The following is an 18,775-nucleotide window of genomic DNA, read 5'->3' as shown; positions in this document are numbered from 1 at the left end:
CAAACTTCTTCATTTCACGAAAATCGTGTTCAAGAGATAGAAAACCCAATTTCACCCTTGCATTAGGCTGCTATTAATGTCAACCCCAGTTTTTATAATGAAACCTTGCAGATGAATCCATCCAATCTGAATCAGTTTGACCATGGGGTGGGATTCTTATAACCCTTTTATAACCCTTGACAAATTTTTGTGAAAAAGCAGGTCAGTGCCTCAAGGAATCTTTGTTATGCTTTTATTCCAATGTTCAATTTATGGAAAAACCAAATAATACCATTTTGAATTTAGTCAATATGCGTACACATAGAAATTTTTTAAAGATTAATCTTTACAAACCTTCCACAACTTGTTTAAACCTTTGGCTTTATTTTTTCTAATTAACCCCCTAAACTAGGCAAAAAAACTACATTCCCATGCCTTATACTTTTACTAAAGACACACTTCACTCTCCTTAATCACCTCACACGTAAGTCTGTTTTCAGTAGTTGCAGTTAAATGTTATCGTGGTAATTCTTGGCAATTTTAAAATTTGGTGCAAAACCTGGTAAGTCATTTCAATTATGTGCCGGGTGTGGTTAACTCCGTATGCCCCCAGCCCTGCCAAACTGTAAAGCCGGCCAGACAAACAGTTTTCAACAGCCAAACAGGCAGTTTATGATCTTCAACCATTTAGTAAACTCCATATCTAGCTGCATAGCTTGAAACATATGTCTACATTATGGAGAACTAAAAAGCATTACGGCTTTATTTTTCTTTCAAAGTATTTTAGCAAAATGCGTAGTTTTCTTTAAGCCAATAGTTAGAGCTCTTTTCAATGTATAAATACGGCACATAAACATAGCCACACCGACTCACAGAAGAAGTCTCCTGATTGTGTCACGGGCCTTGGAGTGGAGCCTTTAAGAACCAGGGATAGAACTTTCGAAGGCGTAGTCAGTGAGCATAGCTGGAAGACAAAAGCACATTTTGAGAGGGCTCCAACTACCTCTAATTCCTGGGGCTCCATGAGGAAAACAGAGGTTTTTCCCAAAACAGGCTCAGCGGCCCCTCCCCCGTTTTCTCAAGGAGTCCCAGGCCATCAGAAGCCATCTCGGGGTCTCTTATGTGCATTCAGAATGACAAGACAAAAATGGAGTCTTGTCACTGGAAGGCTGGGAAGAAAGAACTTTTCTCTGAAAAAACGAGATTCATGAAGAGAAATGACATAAAGCCCTTCTGAATACGCCGATGGCTTGGGTTCCCATCTGTAATTACACTGACATTGAACCATAGCATTCCTCTTTAAAGAATCTGTTATTACCCAATCTTAGCCATGCCAAACGGCCAATACGTCTGGCTTTTGAGCTAACAGAAAGGCAGCGGGTACAGTGAGTTTTTTTCACCAGTCCTACAACCAGTTCGCGTACACAGGGAGAAGCCAGAAGTTCAGCTGGTGAGAACTTTTACCAATCCCGCAACAGAGGCAAACGTCTGAATTATCCTGCCAGGCAAAGCAGGCCTGTGCGTGTGGGAGCGCAGACTACCGGCCCTCGTGTTCACAGGGAAGGCTCAGCGGCAGGGTGGTGCTGATGCCAGTATTCCTCCCCAGGGCTTCTTCTGTGAGCCTCCAGGTGCTCGGCAGTAATGACAAGGACATTTCTGCCACAGACTCACCTGCTTAGGCACACTCGGCTTCATCTGTGCTGCTCTTAAACTTCCATTTTATGCTTTCGATGACTAAGCCAAAGGCTCTTTCTGCCCAATAACAGATCTGCTTTGCAGCAACATCCGTAACATTTAACATTGTATATGAAGAGATATGAACCTTGACGGCTGTGAAAGAAAAAGAACAACAGGGAAGACTGAAGATCTAGTGCCAGCACCCGAGTGTCACGTCAGTCAGGGTCCAGAGCTAGTCCAGGGGCCTTTGGAGTGAAAGTGGAGCGTGAGACAAAGAGAAGCTTTATTGGGAGTGAGACAGCTCAGAGGAGACCCTCAGGGGAAGCTCTTCTCTGCAGGCAGGTTGTGTTCGGCTCTCAGCAGAGAGGAGGCCCTGAAGAGGGCAGGTCCTCTCCTCAGCTACTCATCCCATCATCTCTCTGTTCTCTCCTTTGTTCTGGCTGAGCCTGGGGCTTTTATGGGCTTCAGAGGGGAGGAAGTCCTTCCTGATTGTTTCATGGGCAGCCACGGGAAGTCCAGAGAAGGCACAAGTTCTCACTCTGGTCTGGTGGGACTGGCAGCCTAGACCTCAGCCTTCAGGCCTGGGGTGGCCTGAAGGTGGGGCCGTGTCACAGACACTCCCCCTTCTGCCCGGGAGCCTCTTTGCCTCCTGCCACCTTCCATGGTGCCTGGGCTGCTCATGCCAAGGGGTGCCCGCAGGCCAGCACGAAGCCACTCTCAGCCCCCAGCCTCAGCTCCTCCCACGGCACCTGTCAGCACCCAAAGTCCAGAGAGAGCCAAGGCGGCAGGGCCTGAGCATGCACGTATCCAGCCAGGCGGGACAGTGTCTGGGCTCAGCTCCAGCACTGCTCCCAGATTGGAGCCTGCACCTGCAGCAGGGAGAGGCCAGGCAGTGGGAGCAGATACCCCTGAGCCTGCAGGAACAGGGGTTCTTCTCACTCCAGAGAGTCCAGACTGCAGAGACCCCCAGGTCCTGTGCCTGGGAGGGTGGCTGCAGCTGCACCCAGGGAGCTCCCTCCCACCAACTTGCCAGGGGTGGGGCTCCTGCTGGCTCCATGGAGCCTGAAGCCCTGGCGACGCCTCTGAGAATGCAGCAGGCACTGAAAGTGGGGAGAAGTCAGGCTGTGGGAGCAGGTATTTATGAGCCTGCGGGGAACAGGGGACCTTCCTGGGCCGAGAGCATACTTAGGCCCATACTGACAGCCCTGACTGGTGGCTGCAGCTGTGTAGGGCTGGGGAGGGAAGGGCTGCTGCCTCCTCCTGGCTTCCACAGGCGCCGTGGAGCGTGTGGCCCCTGCGGCGCCCCTCACAGCCTGGGGTGGGTGCTCCAGATCCTTGCTGGGCCCAGGCCCGCACCTGGGGCAGGGTGACATCACCATGAGCTCCCCCCATTGCCCTGGCACTCAGGGGCAGCCCGTGGTGGAGCAGATCATGGGCCCCAGTCCTGCCGTCCGGTGTGTCAGGCTCCCTGGTCACCCCTACGTGGGGCAGATCCTGGGGATGTGGCCAGGGCAGCCCCGCACAGAGCCTCCTTCCAAGGCCCAGGAACCCCACATCCTTAGTGGGGCGGGCAAAATTGCTGCATCCCTGACTGGTCAGTAAGCGGGCACTTCTCCCACTTCCCACCCCAGCCCCTGACACGCAGCCCCAGCTCCACCTCCCCAGGCTGGCCCCAGCATTCCATGTTCAAGGGCAGCATCTGCCCCGGCCCAGCTCTGCCTTGAGACCCCTCTCTGACCAACTTTACTGCTCCCCTGCCAGCTGGCCACCCAGCCCTCCGCATCACAGCAGCTGTGGAGCAGTGGGGTGTGGGGTGGGGTCCGTCTGCCTCTTCCATGCCCTCCCTGCAACAGTGGGTGTGATAACGGCTAGCCTTTTTTTATATTTAATTTTTTTTGAGATGCAGTTTCAGTCTTGTTGCCCAGGCTGGAGTGCAATGGCAGGATCTAGGCTCACCACAACCTCTGCCTCCCGGGTTGAAGCAATTCTCCGGAGTCGCTGGGGTTACAGGCATGCACCGCCATGCCCGGTTAATTTTTTATTTTTAGTAGAGACGGGGTTTCTCTATGTCGGTCAGGCTGGTCTTGAACTCCTGACCTCAGGTGATCCACCCGCCTCGGCCTCCTAGTGCTGGGATCACAGGCGTGAGCCACCGCGCGCCGAGGCCTCCTGACCACTCTTTAATGGGGTGGCTTTTTCTTGTAAATTTAAAACAGGAATTTTTACAAGTGACAAAACACAGAACCTGCGACTTTTGTGACCTGTCCGAGGTAAACTGCGGACGCACATCGCAGAGGCCCCTCCTCGCAGTTCTCACAAGCGCTGCCGCCGCTGCCCACGAGTCGTGCAAACTGGGAAAAGACGACACTTTGGGCTCAACGATTGAAAAGGCTTTTTCCTCCGACGTGGAGAACAGGCTTGCGGAGCGGAGAGCGGCTGGACGTGGGTCTCAAGGTGCGTCCCGCAGGAAACCGTCTGCGGCAGCCCAGGAGCTCCCCGTTTCCGTCTCCCTCCGTCCCTCCGCACCCCGCGTCCTTCCCTCTCTTCCCCACTCTCTTCTCCACTGACCGAGTCCTCCCAGGAGTCCAGCCTGTTCCAACGAGGCCGTCCGGGCGGCCCGGCGTTCGGAAGGCGGTTTCCTGCCGTGCGTCCACCCCGATGAGATTTTGCTCCGCGGGGGTCGAGGAGACTGAAGAGCCCAAGGCCCACCCGGCGCACCCTGCTGCGGCCCCTCCCGTTGCCGCGGCGCCCACGGGCACCTGCCGCGCTCCCTGGACGCGCGGCCCGTTCCGAGTCGTCTTCGCAGACGCGGCAACGCCAGCATCTCACGTGTCTGAGACGCGTCTTTAGTAGCCTGTCCAAATTTAGGAAATAATGGAATTTTGGCAACATTTTCTCTTAGACTCTCAGCATTCCTAGGTTGATGCGCCGCCTGGTGACCTCGCGGCTTCCCGGTTGCCTCCGTTACAGGAAAAATAGCGAAGATTCTGAGCACCGGGCTGGGCGTTTTCCAAATCCACGGAGCCGCGCCTGGGCCCCCAGCCTGCCCTCCCGCGCGTCCGGCGGGCGGCCGAGCGGGACCCGATCCAAGACCCCGCGCTCCCGCCCCTGCGCGCGGGCGGATCCTGGCGGGCGCTGCGTTTTCCTTCCTCTAACGTTCTAATCCTTTCTGAGAGAATCTGAGCTGAGGTAGAGAAGATGAAACAGTCAAGTCTCCAAACGCGGTGAGGTCACTTTAAGAATTCAAAGGCTGTGACGTCCCTCGGCTCCCGCTCCCCGGAAATGCCCGCGTCCCGCGGCGACCTCGGGGACTCCCAGGCCGACGCCGGAGCTGAGCGAGTGCGGAGTTCGGAGCCCGCTCGCCCCGGCGCCCCCCAGCGCCCCCCAGCGCCGCGGAAGGTGAGGCGCGGACCCCAGACGCGGGGTGAGGGCGGGCGCCGGCACCCGGAGCGCTGCGAGGGGCGGGCCCGGGCGGGAGCGAGGAGGCGGGGACGACGGGGCGGGGACGGCCGGTGGGCGCCGAGGTCGGGAGGGCGGGAGCTGCGGACATTCGCCAATCGCTGCGGACTCCGGTCGGCCCCGGCCCCGGGCCCGGGCAGCTGGGCACCCGGGCGCAGCCCCACCCGGTGCGGACTTCGGAACCGCCGGAGGACTGACTGGCGCCGCCCCGCGAGCGCGTCTCCGCTGCACCCGGCGCCCCGGCCGGTCCGTTCCCCGCGAGGATGCGCGCCCTGGACGCGCCCCCGAGCGAGCGGCTCCTTCCCCGGGACCCCGACGCCGCGCGGCCGGCGCGCAGGAGCGCAGTGGAGAGGCTGGCGGCCGATCGCGCCAAGTACGTGCGGGGCCCGGGCGCGGCCCGGGGCGCCCCTTCCGAGGGCAGCGGCCCCGGAGCGGTCAAGTGCCCGGGGAACGACCCTGGGCCCCCGGCCCGCGCCCCCGCCCCCGTGGCGCGCAGGGCTCTCGCGCGGAAGCCGCTGAGACCCGACTCGCTGATCATCTACCGCCAGAAATGCGAGTTCGTGCGCGGCCCGGGCGCCGACGGCCGCAGGGCGAGTCCGGTGAAGAAGCTGTTCCAGGGGCCGGGCAGGGACAGGGCGCCGGCGCCCCCCGAGACCGCGCGGACGGGCGACGAGGGCGAGGCCGGGAACCCGGAGACCGTCCCGACCCAGCCCGGCCCCGCAGGGCCCCCCGCGCGCACCGGCTCCGCGCCGCCCTCCAGGGTCCCGGCCGCGCCCCCAGGTCCGGAGCCGCGCGCGGTGACGCGGCGGGGCCTGCAGCGCTCGCAGTCCGACCTCAGCTCGCGCTGCTCCGCCGCCCTGGCCGAGTCTGACACCTTCTTCCGGTACTGCGGCCTGGACCCCGAGGTGGTGGAGGCCCTGGGCAGGGAGCGCTTCACCGCGGGGTCGGACCGCGTGACCCTCAAGCTGCGCAGCGCGAGCGTCGCCACCTCCGGCAGCGGCTTCTCCCGGCACAGCGGCGGCGGCGGCGACGGGCTGCAGGAGGAGGAGCTGGCGGAGCAGGTGCCCGGCACCCCCTCGGTGGTGGAGAGGAACGCGCGCATCATCAAGTGGCTGTACACCTGCAGGAAGGCCCGGGAGGCCCCCGGCCAGGGGCCGCAGGGCCCGGCGTGACCGCCTGCGCCGCAGCGGAGGGGCCCGAGGTGTGTGCCCGGGAGGCGGGGGCGGGCTGCCGCGAGCTGGGGTGAGCCCTGGGGAGTGGGACCCCGCCGGGCGACGGCCGGTCACAGCTGGCGCTTAGCATCGGAGCTGCAGAGTGAAGGAGGCCCGAGACACAGACGCAGGGCGCTGTGAGCTGAGCCCCGGGTGCCGAAGAGCACAAGGTTCCAATCCAGGTCCCTGCAGATCCAGGCCCTTAGGGGTCCGCTGCGTCTGGCTGCCTGGAAAGGCAATTCTGCAGATTAACGTGTCCCATTTGGCTTATTATTGTGAAAACGGGAGAAATGCAAAATGCTGCCTGAACGCAGTTTTGCACCCCTGGTATTACCTGCGCTGAAAACAGCCGAGAGCCCTCTTCGTGAGTGCGTTGACCTGCGCCGTGGGCGGTTCTGACGTTTGATTGGAGCTGACCCGTCCACCTGCAGCCGTCTCGCTGGGACAGCAAGGAAGGCTCCCTGTGCTTCCTGGGGGCCTGTGCTGAAGCGCTGAGGACGTCTCCACGGGATCCTGTCAGCACTCTGGCTGTCACTTAGCAACAGAGATCTTTGTTTGGCTAAATTTTATTTAAATTGTTTTGGGAGCTTCCGTTTCTTAAACTAGGCAAATTGCACTAGATTGTAACGAGAGTCTATGGTGTATTTGCCTCTGATGATACGGCAGGAAGTAACTTCCTTCTGGACAACCCGTAGTGCCGGATCGACTTGGGGCCTCTTTAGCTTTTCACTGGGGAGCTGAGGGTGCTGGTCCTCACTGTTACCCATGGACGTTTGACAAAGTAGTGAAGGGAGAGGACCTTTTCAGGGCCCTCTCCGATAACCAGGAATTTAAACGTCGCAACATCTTTTTTTCTCTTCTCCTACAATGACAACTTGCTACCAATACATTTTTTAAATCATGAAATGAAATGATTGTCTGCCATCGTGATAACTGAAGACGCATGGCAGCCTGTAGAGCTTGCGGGAGGCTGCCCGAGAGATGTTTGCACAGGACTCACCTGTGTTTGACAGCTGAAAACACATCCAATAACTTCTCTGCTATGACTTTGGTACAGACATAAAAATTTGGTTAATTCAGTCTTGGTCCTGAACTCAGAAGTCTCAGGACTTAAGTCCTTCCTTACAATTTATAGACGACTTGTGTTTTCCACTAGGCCAAGTCCCCAACAAATGCATATAGGCAAAGTTCTAAAAAACAAACAGACATGAATTTGTAGTTTTCACAAACTGTCTTTTGGATCTGGGTCGAATGAATGCTGGCAGGGTATTTTAGTGACGGCAGCACATGTCGGGCAGGAGCTCTGGAGGGCGGCCGTGGTCACTGCAGGGACACAGTCCGGTAGACAGTGCCCTAAACCAGACTTAAGGGCCTGTCTTATTTAGCAAGTGATTCCTGCACTATAGACCAGGCTTTCTTTGTTCAAAAAAGCAGGGAGGTAGGCAGATGGTTCTCAACCTCTACATTTTCTAGTCTGTCTAGTAATAATTTGTGTTGCATAATTGAAACCCAGAAATGGAAAAAAAAAGTTGTCTATTGAAATACGTGAAAAGCAAATTTATGAATAACCTCCCTCCAGGTAGCCGGAACATGTGCAGCCACTAGGCAGACCTGGTGGTACAGTGGTGAGATAATGAGACGGCATACAAAGGAAACCAAAATATAACCTGACAACATAAAAGCAGCCGGCTCTGACCCCTCCAGAACCAGGCTGGTTCCCACCTCCAGCCAACGTCAAAATAGTCATCTGAGTAGAGTTTAGTTGACTTCACAGACTAAACCCTGAAGACCTTTTAGGCTTGAACCGATGAAAAATGTAAGAAGCTTAGTTAGCCTGTGAGAACTTTCACTTTTATGACAGAGAAATAGTTGAAGGAAAAGGGAACGTTACAGCAGGTTTGAGAAGGCGCTGAGGATGGAGGCAGGAAAAAGAGGCTCCTGGGCTTCTTCCTCTCCTCTCGTCTTCCTCCACTTGAATCAGTTTGTTTCAGCCCACAGACAATGGCACCTGTCTTCTGAGAAGTTTTACGTTATTTCTCAGAGCAGGGGGACCATCGCTCAGAAGCGACCCCGGTTTTTATATGGAATCGGCAGTCAGCCGCACTGTGAAGATCTCATGTACTCCCCTAACCCAAACCAGTATTATTTCTTTGACACTGCAATGCAGAGACCTACTGCCTGGCTGCCGGGGGCCGGGGGTGTGAGAAGAACACAGTAGCCTGGGCTTTCTCCAGATCACTGGAACAGGGTCCGCCCGTGACCTCAGCCCCTGCACAGCTCCCCGCCTCCCAGCACTGGTGTTCCCTCCGGAGGAGGCCAGCAGGAAGAGCCAGGACAGTGTCACACCTGGTCGGTGGGGCGGTCTTCTGACTTCTGGCAGAAGTCTCTTGTTCTGAGACCAGTCCTGCAACTTCTGGAAGATGCAGAAGCAGGAAATTAAGCTGTGCTTTTTCTGCTGAAATTTATAAGGATTCATTTTAGGTTTTCATGAAAGATTCAGAAAACTTGAGATGAACGAAGGTAGGTTTTCTAAGTGAAAGAGAAAACAAATATATTTTATACAGTGGTGTTTGTCCCCTTGGTAGATAGAGATTTATAAATTATAATAAAAATGTCTCAATTATAATAGAACTAAGTAAGTTCTTAAGTTTCTTGCCCTGTGGGGTGAAGATAATTGCTTTCAAAACTGAGACTATCAGAACTGGGGAGTGACTCACATAATCTGCACACAAGTCCTCTGGGGAGCCCATGAGTAATGGTTGCTTGTACGTGGGTAATTTTTATTCTATTTCCCAGAGTTCAGTTTATGAAAATCGCTCTTTTATCTGCTGTTATTTAGTCATCTTCCTGTCTTTCATCAAACGGGACTTGCCAAAATTTAGGTCTTTCTAGTTTGCATAGAATATATTAGTTGCTGCTTTTAGTACTGGCATAAATAACTTGTCCTTTGGGGAGTTAGGGGTAAAACATTGCTTAATTTCAAGGGGCAGAAATGTTCAGACATTCCACAGCTATCTTCACGTTTATCCTTGACACGAAGGAAAAAGCAGTGCCTGTAGGAGTCCACTGACAGCTCCTGCAACAGGGCTGCGTCTCATGTCTGCAAAGGTGTAGTGGGAACAGAGAACAGAGGAGCTCAGGACTTCTCAGCCTTTCTACTCCTTTCTTCTTTGACTATTCTGGAAAGCGATGCAACTAGGAGCACATTTTAGGTAAGCACGTGGCTTGAGTAGCCGCAAGACCACTCTTCCCTGTCGAGTGACCCACACCTGGGCCTTTAAGAGATATTGGTGTTTGAAAAGGGGTGAGTCTGATTGCCTTCAGATACTCAGTTTGACTGCCTGCCTATTTTGCTGGCCGAGTCTGTGGTAGTTAGCACTGGCCTTACCAACATTTAAAGACGTTTTCTTTACTGCCCCATGAGTAGTTGGAGGCAAAGAATAATTTTTAAAGCCCAGAAAAAAGCCTGTAGGGAGATGGAATTTGTTCTGCCAGAGAAATGGGATGATAGCTGTGTTTAATACAGCTACTGACCTCTTTGCAAAATTTAGAAGCATGCAAAAGAAGATGTTTCAAAATGCAGAGAATGTCAAAAACCAAAAATGACAGGGACCAGATCTGTATAATATTTAGTTTTTATTGTACTAACTTTTGTCTGGACTGGAGTTGATTCACTGTTTTTTCTTTAACTCCTCAGGAAGCAAACCTTCCCGATGATGAAGACTTCTTGAAGGATTTCGTGGGTGACTTGGCGTCCCAGGGCCATTTTGCCAGTATGCCTAGGTGGCCACGTGATTGCTGTTTTCCCAGGAATACAGCACCCCATTGACAAAGCTTACATGCTCTCAGAAGGTTTCAGATACAACAGAGAATATGGGAACACAGATTTTGAAATGTAGCTGAATCGTAATAGCTGAATCTCTAAGAGGCATTTTCCTTGTCTGAGGTGAAACTAGCATTGCTTCCAGAGGGCAGCTGGAAACCCTACAGCCGTTTGGAGATCTTTTTGACTGACTTGCTGACAGAAAGGTACCGTGATGCATTTTAACAATATCTAAGTTGATTTTTTTTTAAATCAAGGAAAATGAAAACCAAGCATGAATGCCGTGTTTTGTGCTCCTTTTGACCATCCTGGGCTGATTAGCATCATTTAAATCAAAGTAACCATGAAAAGGTATATTCTGTTTAAATTCTGTGGCCAAAAAAGAGTAAACACACATGCTCATGCACACTGACCCCGCTTGCCAGAGCATTACTGCACTATAAACTACAGTTAAATCCCAAACTATACTACTGTGTATCTTATTTGACAGAGAGCACTTTTAAAATAACCTGAGGACTGCAAGGTCATTCTATTAATGCCATTCTCCATCTGGGTTGTAGGCATGTGGAAGTACCCATTAAAAGATAAATTAGAGTTTGAATACTGATCAATAAAACCTCTTATTGTAACTGGACAGTTTCTGGAGAGTTGGAAGAAGAATCTTGAGTTTCCTTTGGTCAGATGAATACAACATTTCACTTTTGCAGCACTATTTAGAATGTACTTCATAGTTCTCTTGTTCCCAACTTCCAAAAAGAACAGAAAACTGGTTTACACGGAGCACAGGCATCTGAGGCAGGACCTCTTCCCTGCCCTTTGATCTGACTCGCACCTCCACATATGACATAATCACCCCAAATCTGACACCAATTCAGTCTTTTCTACGAAGAGCATATTTTGAAACCGGGGACAGCCTGAGGGTGGCTGGAATGAGAATGTTGATGGGGGTTACCGGGTCCCTGATTCTGAACTTGTTCACGGCACCCACAGAACCTTCTGAGAAATAACCCAAAGAAAATTTGTTACCAATTCTTCAAGAGCTTACTATCAAGAAAAAAATCATTAGCGAGAAGAATGTGGAGGGGAGAGAAATAGGTTTCTCATTGATACCATATTTTGTTAACCATTTCATTTTGAAATATTCAAGTCTTGGTTAATATTGTATTCTATTTTTGTAACTATTTTGCTGTGAGAGTAGGTCATTGGGTTACTTATTTATTTTTACACAGTTATTTGTCTTCAGATACTTTTATTTTCACATGATTTTAGTTTTTATCAGTATAATTTTAAATCATGTTTTTCTTGGTCATCTCTGTATATATTGTATAATTGAATTTTTATTGTTTGCCACTCAATAAAGTTGTCAGTACTGTAGTGACTTGTTTTCAAATAAGTCCCAGATACACATTTGGGAGCGTTTGCTGGCCACCAGATGCACCTTTCTGAATACAGACTCTGTCAGGACAGCAGGTCCCCTGAGCTAAGCATTTTCCCCGGTGGTTGCTCTAAAAATGCTGCTGTTTTTCTGTTCACTGTATTGCACTTAGTTAAAAAAAAGATAATGTTAAAGATGAGAGCAGTTTTTTAAAGGATCTTTTCAGGTACCAATTCCTTATTTTCAGATGTCCCATTAATTTTATATATGGAGGCTTTACGTAAAAGTTTCTACTGTCAGAACAGGATGGATGCAGGCTGGGGCAGATTTATTTAAGATCGAAATGGTGCAGACTCATCATTCACATCATAGGTGAAAAGTATAAAAGCAAAGTGGTTTCCGCCAAAACCACCAAGATCTTTTAGAACTGTTTGCATCTTCCGTGGTGGCACAGGAAAAGATAATTCAGTTGGAGTGAATTCTAGAAGTAGGTATCAGAAACGGGCATGAAGAACAGGGGAACCGGGTGGCATCAGACTCCTGAAGAAGTGGGCTAATCCTCCTTCCCTTCCCCTTAGATTCATGTCTCAGCTCCATGTCTGGAGTACGTGTAAGAGGCGAGAAGTTGTTTCTTCAGCCAGGGGTGGCGACTCACGTCTTTAATCCCAGTGCTTTGGGAGGCCAGGGTGGGAGGATCACTTGTGCCCAAGGGTTTAAGGCTGCAGTGAACCATGATTGCACCACTGCACTCCAGCCTGAGTGACAGAGCAAGACCCTGTCTCTAAAAAATATATAAAAAGTAAAACTAAAGAACGTCTTGCCTAAACCTGAATTGCCCCAATTTAATGAGTGACTTTGAGAAGAATCAGACTGTTTAGTTCAGTCTGGATGAAAAGATTCTGATGCCTTCCACAGGAATGTGCAACAGTGACAGCTGTAAGATGCTTGTATTTGTTCATGAAATAATGAAAATGTAATTAAACATAATGAAAAAATGATTGATAGAGCAAAGAAAATAACAGTAGTCTTTTTCACTTAGATGTGGGTACGGATCAGCAGTGCCTTAGAGTAAAAGGTATTCATGTACCCAGCTGGCTTCCTAGTTATGTGTACACACAAATACACATAGCGTTTTAAACTACCGGGCATTGACACTGGCACAAAAAGGAGGCTTTACTGAACATCCCCCTTTTTCAGCTGGCTCAAAGTTCAGCACTGTGGTTATCACCGGTGATGCCGGAAAACATCAGTAGACTTAGACGATTGTTATGGCAGTTTCCAAACAGAGATTTTTCTACACACTATTTGTAACCGGTGTGCAATATCGAATATCCTGTATTAAAGAAATAAAGTATTTTTATCATTTATTAATACTAATTTATGAGTTTGAATAATGTGGCAAAAATTTGAAACGAGAGTCTGCTCATTACAGCTCCTTGCCTTCTGTTTCCTGCTTTCTTCTTGAGTGTCCTCTCAACAGATTATGGGGAGAAGTGAGGGGAGGCATCCCCAGGCTTGTCCTGGGTGGGCTGTGCAGCACCTGAAATCATCGACTCTCCTCAAGATGAAATGCAGTCAAAGCAGTTTTGAATGTTCTGCACTTTGCTTTTCTTTAATTGTTTCATCAGCCTTTTGCTTAAAATATTTTCATGTTTTGCTAACATTGTCATTGGAAAAAGGTCACAAAAATACAAACAAAAGCACAGTTTGTAACCTTTTCATTAGCAAATTACGTGAAGGCAGACTCTCCTTATGTCGAGTTTTCTCTCATCCGGCTCCATGCCCCCTGGGTGTGTGATGGCCTGGGCGGCTGGTGAGTCATGGAACCCCGAGTTTTTCTCGCTGCCCTGGCTGAGCCAGACTCTGCCGTCTTGCTCAGTCTTGCTGATGCCTATGCCTAACCCTAGGGAGGAATCCAAAGATAGGCTTTCCTTCTTCTTCTTTTTTTTTTCTGAGACAGTCTCACTCTGTCGCCCAGGCTGGAGTGCAGTGGAACAATCTCAGCTCACTGCAACCTCTGCTTCCTGGATTCAAGTGATTCTCCTGCTTCAGCCTCTCGAGTAGCTGGGATTACAGGTGCCCGCCACCATCACCAATTAATTTTTGTATTTTTAGTAGAGAGAGGTTTTCGCCATGATGGCCAGGCTGGTCTTGAACTCCTGTCCTCAAGTGATCCACCTACCTCAGCCTTCCAAACTGCTGGGATTACAGGTGTGAGCCACTGTGCCCTGCCAAAATAGGCTTTCTTGAGAATAAATACATCACTTCTTTATTTCTATGAAGAATATGGACAGATACGCAGCCCTGCTATAGAAACTGTCTTATCATAGCTGTTCAGAAGCGGTCCAAGCATTGGGTGGTGTGGCTGATTTTGCAGAGTTCAACAGCAGCTGCCTTTTCCGTTCAGGGAAACTTGGGGGCTTACACAAAGCTTAGGTGGTTATATTTTGCACATTCATTGATGAATCAGATAGATTTATATAATATTTAAACGTTCCAGGTTAGCAATACTAAACACAAAGGAAATTGAGTGTCTCATCCAAGTGCTTATAATATTGGTCTTGGGAGTAGCACAGAAACCCCAGGACGTGTGCTCCTGTCCAGCAATGGCTCCCCAATTTTCTCTGCTGCAGTGCCTCAAATTCTACAGCTCCTTGTCATCTTCTTTTTTTTTGAGACAGAGTTTTGCTCTTGTTGCCCAGGCTGGAGTGCAATGGTATGATTTCCGCTCACCTCAACCTCCGCCTCCCAGGTCCAAGTGATTCTCCTGCCTCAGCCTCCCAGTAGCTGGGATTACAGGCATGTGCTACCACACCCAGCTAATTCTGTATTTTTAGTAGATACGGGGTTTCTCCATGTTGTTCAGGCTGGTCTTGAACTCCTGAGCTCAGGTGACCCACCTGCCTCGGCCTCCCAAATCACAGACACGAGCCACTGCCCCCCCACAATTGTCATATTTATATTATCTTATTAAAAATGGTCATTAAAGTTGAAACGTAATCTGAAGGGAAGACTGTATTAAATCACTAGTAACTATTCACCTTTACGTCAAAATAGAATATTAATTTCCTTAGAAAGTGAGACTCTGAACCCCACAATCAGAGCAGAAAGACCTGGACCCTGGCTCAGTACACCCTGTTGATCACTCAATGTTGAGCTTGAGGAGGACTCTTAATTACAAGGGCCAGAACAGGAAATTAAGGAATTGTCTCAACCTAAATCTACCGTCCGCCTTGTGGTATCGAAACAACTGTGCTATTGACTCAATAGCAGCTTGAATCGAGGTGTCACTGGTGACCACACGTGGAATTCACTCTCACGTATTGAGGAGCCATACACTGCACAAGGCACAGGGTTCACCAGGCTCCCTGCCACCGGGGGATGTGTGTTACATTCTAGCAGCGGCACGGACACTCAGTAAGGAAATACAGATACACAATTCAGAGATGGATGATAGATGACAAAAGCCAAGGAAGGGAAGGAGGAGGGAAAGGAAATGTGAGCAGTGCCATGAGCCTGACGGATGAGTTTACGTGAGCCTGGTAGTTCACAGTTTGTATTTGATGGCCAGCCTATCTGGGCCATAAATGAAACCCAAAGTCCAAATCATATAAAGAGAATCAAGCCACAGGGAAGAATAACATGCAAATTGTAAATGGCACTTTTTTTTCCACCGAGAGGTTAACTTTAGTCTCTGGAGGTCTTTCACCCTGAAGCTTAAAGCTTTGAAATCTAAACTGAATAAAAAGCAGAACACTCCGCAAATGAATCTGCAGCCTGTAGCCTCCATCAGATCATGTGGTCATTGGTAAGAGACCGCATGCCTCCCTTTGGCTTTTAGAAGGAGTCCACGCCTCAAACTTAGGGACAGAATAAGGAGTCAACAGGCCAGCTAGGAAGTGGAAGGGTGTGTTTTCTCTGAGTGGCCTCTGAGAGCTGCCTCTCAGACACACCCTTGGAGGCAAACAGCAGGCTCAGGCTGGGCAGATGCTATCAGGACCCGAGGACCCTGTTTTCTCAACCTGCTTGGCAAGTCGTTTCCACAGTTCAGAAACGGGGAGTGTCTGCCAAGTGCCCCCCAATGCTCTCATGCCATTCCCCTTCCGGGTGCCTGAGGTGCTAAGGAGAGACCAGCATAGGCATGTGGGGAGCTGGGCAGGGGCGACTCAGCCAGGACCGGGCTGGTATGGCCAACGGTGCTGTTAGAAAGCACGGCATTTGCCCCTCATCTCCCAGGAGGAACCTGGCCCAAAGCTCACACAGCTGCCCAGTGTGCCAGGGCCCAGAGGGGACCCCCGCCTCAGTGCAGTGCCCATTTAGGGGAGCCCTGCCTTGGGTAGGGGACATTATCAGGGTGGCCAGCTTTCCCTATCTATCTGCCCACACTTCCTAGCTTTAACACCGAGTCCTTTCCTCCCCAGCAGGCTGGGAAGGCTGCACATCCCTAGAGGAAGCCTTGGCCAGCGCTATCTGGATGACCTGTTCTTCACTTCACTTTACTTCCCACTTCTCGAGGAAGCTAACGACAACCACTGTGAGCACTCGAGCATCCTAAGTGCTTGGTTTGGCAGTTTCACTCTTGCTCAAAATTAGGGCAGCTTAGAACATTACCTCCTTGGTGGGGAAGACCATGTGGTCAGGATTGAGGGCAATTAGAAGTTTCTCTGACATGGGCCAGGCATGGTGGCTCACTCCTGTAATCCCAGCACTTTGAGACGCTGAGGCAGGCAGATCCCCTGAGGTCAGGAGTTTAAGATCAGCCTGACCAATATGGTGAAACCCCATCTCTACTAAAAATACAAAAATTAGCCAGGCATGGTGGTGGGCACCTGTAATCCCAGCTACTCTGGAGGCTGAGGCAGGAGAATCATTTGAACCCAGCAGGTGGAGGTTGCAGTGAGCAGAGATCACGCCACTGCACTCCAGCCTGGGTGACAAGAGCAAAACTCTGTCTCAGAAAAAAAAAGTTTCTCTGACATAAAGTAAATGGATGGAGCCAGGCTTCAGTTCTGCACGTGGGAGGACCTCCCTGAAAGGACCTGAGGAGAAACTTGTCACACACTCCAGAATGGCAGAGGAGAATGTCCCATGCCAGCAGGAACCCAGCACTTCCCCAGGCATCTTCAGTAGCAGAAACTGTACACAGGCTTTTTTTTTTTTTTTTTTTTTTTTTTTTGAGATGGAGTTTCGCTCTTGTTACCCAGGCTGGAGTGCAATGGTGCGATCTCGGCTCACCGCAACCTCCGCCTCCTGGGTTCAGGCAATTCTCCTGCCTCAGCCTCCCGAGTAGCTGGGATTACAGACGTGCGCCACCGTGCCCAGCTAATTTTTTTGTATTTTTAGTAGAGACAGGATTTCACCATGTTGACCAGGATGGTCTCGATCTCTTGACCTCATGATCCACCCGCCTTGGCCTCCCAAAGTGCTGGGATTACAGGCTTGAGCCACCACGCCTGGCCCTGTACACGGGCTTTCTGTTGGATGTTCCGTGTAACCCCACGACCGTCTGCAAGGATCATCATTTTATGTCTGTGGGAGCAGAGGTGTGGAGAAACCCATTACCTGCCTGGGTCAAAGAACTAATAAGTAGAAGAGTAGGGATTTGAACCTAAATTTGCCTGGCTCCAAAGTCAGCTCTATTCTCTCTCTGTGCTGGTTTATGGGAATGATTAAATGCCAACCAGAATGCTTAAGAAGATGTCATAACTTCTCAAGGGAATAACTGATTCAAAAGATCAAAACCCAAATGCAGTGGAGTCTGATACAAAATGCCACTCCAGGACTACCTAAAGGTCTCATGTTACCGTCCCCTGAATGACTCGGGTGAGACAGAATTCCAACATCACACACACACAAATTTCAAAGCAGCATGCAAGACAGACCATCGTGGTTCAGTTTATGTTGATAATTTTCCACGAGATGAAATGTGTTTTAAGAACAGTAACAAAGAGAAAATCTGAGGGAAAGCAAACTATTCCAGAGAGCTCGGGGCAGTGCTGACTAGGGCCACATTGTGGCAACGTGCTGAACTGGCTGATAGCCCGTTTGCGGGGGCACAAGTTCCCCTACAGAGTTTGAATTCCATGGAACCCTAAGTCTGGACTAGAAGTCCACGACCTTCCAGCTCACCTCAGAGAAGTCTAGAGAACTACGATTATTTCAGCAGTAGCTATCGATTTCAGATAAATGGGAAGTGACCACAGTTGTAAACAGAGCAGGAAATCCTTTAAATTTACTTTGAAGTACTGGAAAGTTCAGTACAGCTTAAGGTCTGTGGGTTTCTTTTAAGCAACAGTAAAAGAAAAGGCCAAGACATGCACATTGCAAACATCGACCTGCAGATTCTTGCATGTGTTCCAAGGCTACACAAACATCCTTTTACAGGTGAGGAGAGAAACCGAGCCGACTGCCAACACTTTCACCGTGCAGGCAGAGGCAGGAAGGAAGCATTACTCACCTTTTCCCGGTGGCTTTGGGTTGAGTGAGCAAATCTGGCTTGAAGGTCACAGGAAGCTGTTGCCTCCCTGCCAGCATGACTCAGCATTGCACACCTAACGCTAACCCTCTCATCAGATGTATCTGCGTGTCACTATGGCCGGTGTTCCTGGTGTAGTGTTGGAATCAGTGTTAGAGAGCTGCAGGTCCCTCTCCAAGGAAGAACGTTTTCTCGCAAACACGCATTACAGCAGAGATTAAACTTGGAACTCTGAAAAGGAGTGTCAGTATCTTTGCACTAAGTACTGTGGGTACAACTGAAGTCAAGGCTCATAGAAGCCAAACGTTTTAGGGTCATGGAATTCCCACAGCAGGTCAGAGTCATGTGCTGAGGGGCTGCCTGACCTGGGGCACATCAAACGTGACTCAGTTTTCTCATCTGTTAGCGTTGGGGCATGAAACTGGAGGATGGAGACATGTTTAAAAGCACCGAGCACAAAGGAGGCACCCAATCCGTGGTGGCAATCGCTGTATAACTGTATTAGCCCCCGTGAGGATTCAATGTATACCATTGACTCGTTTGTTTAAATGATCTGTGAACCAGTTTATAGTTTCAAGTTGCTGTATGTTTTAGTCGGGGTTCTCCAGAGAGTCAGAACCAATAGGATATCTATCGATCAATCGATGGATCTAATCTATCTTTCTATCTATGGATGGATAGATAGAGATACATGGGAGGGACTGATTAGGGGAATTGGCTCCCTTGGTTGGAGAGGCTAAGGAGTCCCATGACAGGCCACGTGCAAGCCGGGGAAC

General features: G+C 50.4%; 1 protein-coding gene and 2 long non-coding RNA genes across 3 annotated transcripts; 2 read left to right on the top strand and 1 right to left on the bottom strand.

Moving 5' to 3' along the window:
• Positions 1-218: 218 nt before the first annotated feature.
• LOC105708310 (uncharacterized) lies at positions 219-2,402 on the bottom strand. Its single transcript, XR_001105284.3, has 2 exons — positions 1,651-2,402; positions 219-943 (listed from the first exon to the last, which is right to left on the bottom strand). It is a non-coding gene; the product is annotated as an uncharacterized LOC105708310 (long non-coding RNA).
• Positions 2,403-4,938: 2,536 nt separating this feature from the next.
• FAM110C (family with sequence similarity 110 member C) lies at positions 4,939-6,287 on the top strand. The gene is made up of 2 exons (XM_064364250.1): positions 4,939-5,282; positions 5,378-6,287. The coding sequence occupies exons 1-2, from the start codon at positions 4,939-4,941 to the stop codon at positions 6,285-6,287; spliced, it is 1,254 nt and encodes a 417-aa protein (XP_064220320.1).
• A 102-nt stretch (positions 6,288-6,389) lies between these two features.
• On the top strand, positions 6,390-11,523 carry LOC105708312 (uncharacterized). The gene is made up of 2 exons (XR_010337875.1): positions 6,390-9,538; positions 10,024-11,523. It is a non-coding gene; the product is annotated as an uncharacterized LOC105708312 (long non-coding RNA).
• Positions 11,524-18,775: the final 7,252 nt, after the last annotated feature.

This window comes from Aotus nancymaae, unplaced genomic scaffold, assembly GCF_030222135.1.
Source record: "Aotus nancymaae isolate 86718 unplaced genomic scaffold, 86718_ANA_hifiasm-v0.15.2.pri h1tg000057l, whole genome shotgun sequence".
Classification (NCBI taxonomy): Eukaryota; Metazoa; Chordata; class Mammalia; order Primates; family Aotidae; genus Aotus; species Aotus nancymaae.
The sequence above is the reverse complement of the archived record's forward strand: the minus strand, read 5'-3'. Positions and strand labels throughout refer to the sequence as shown.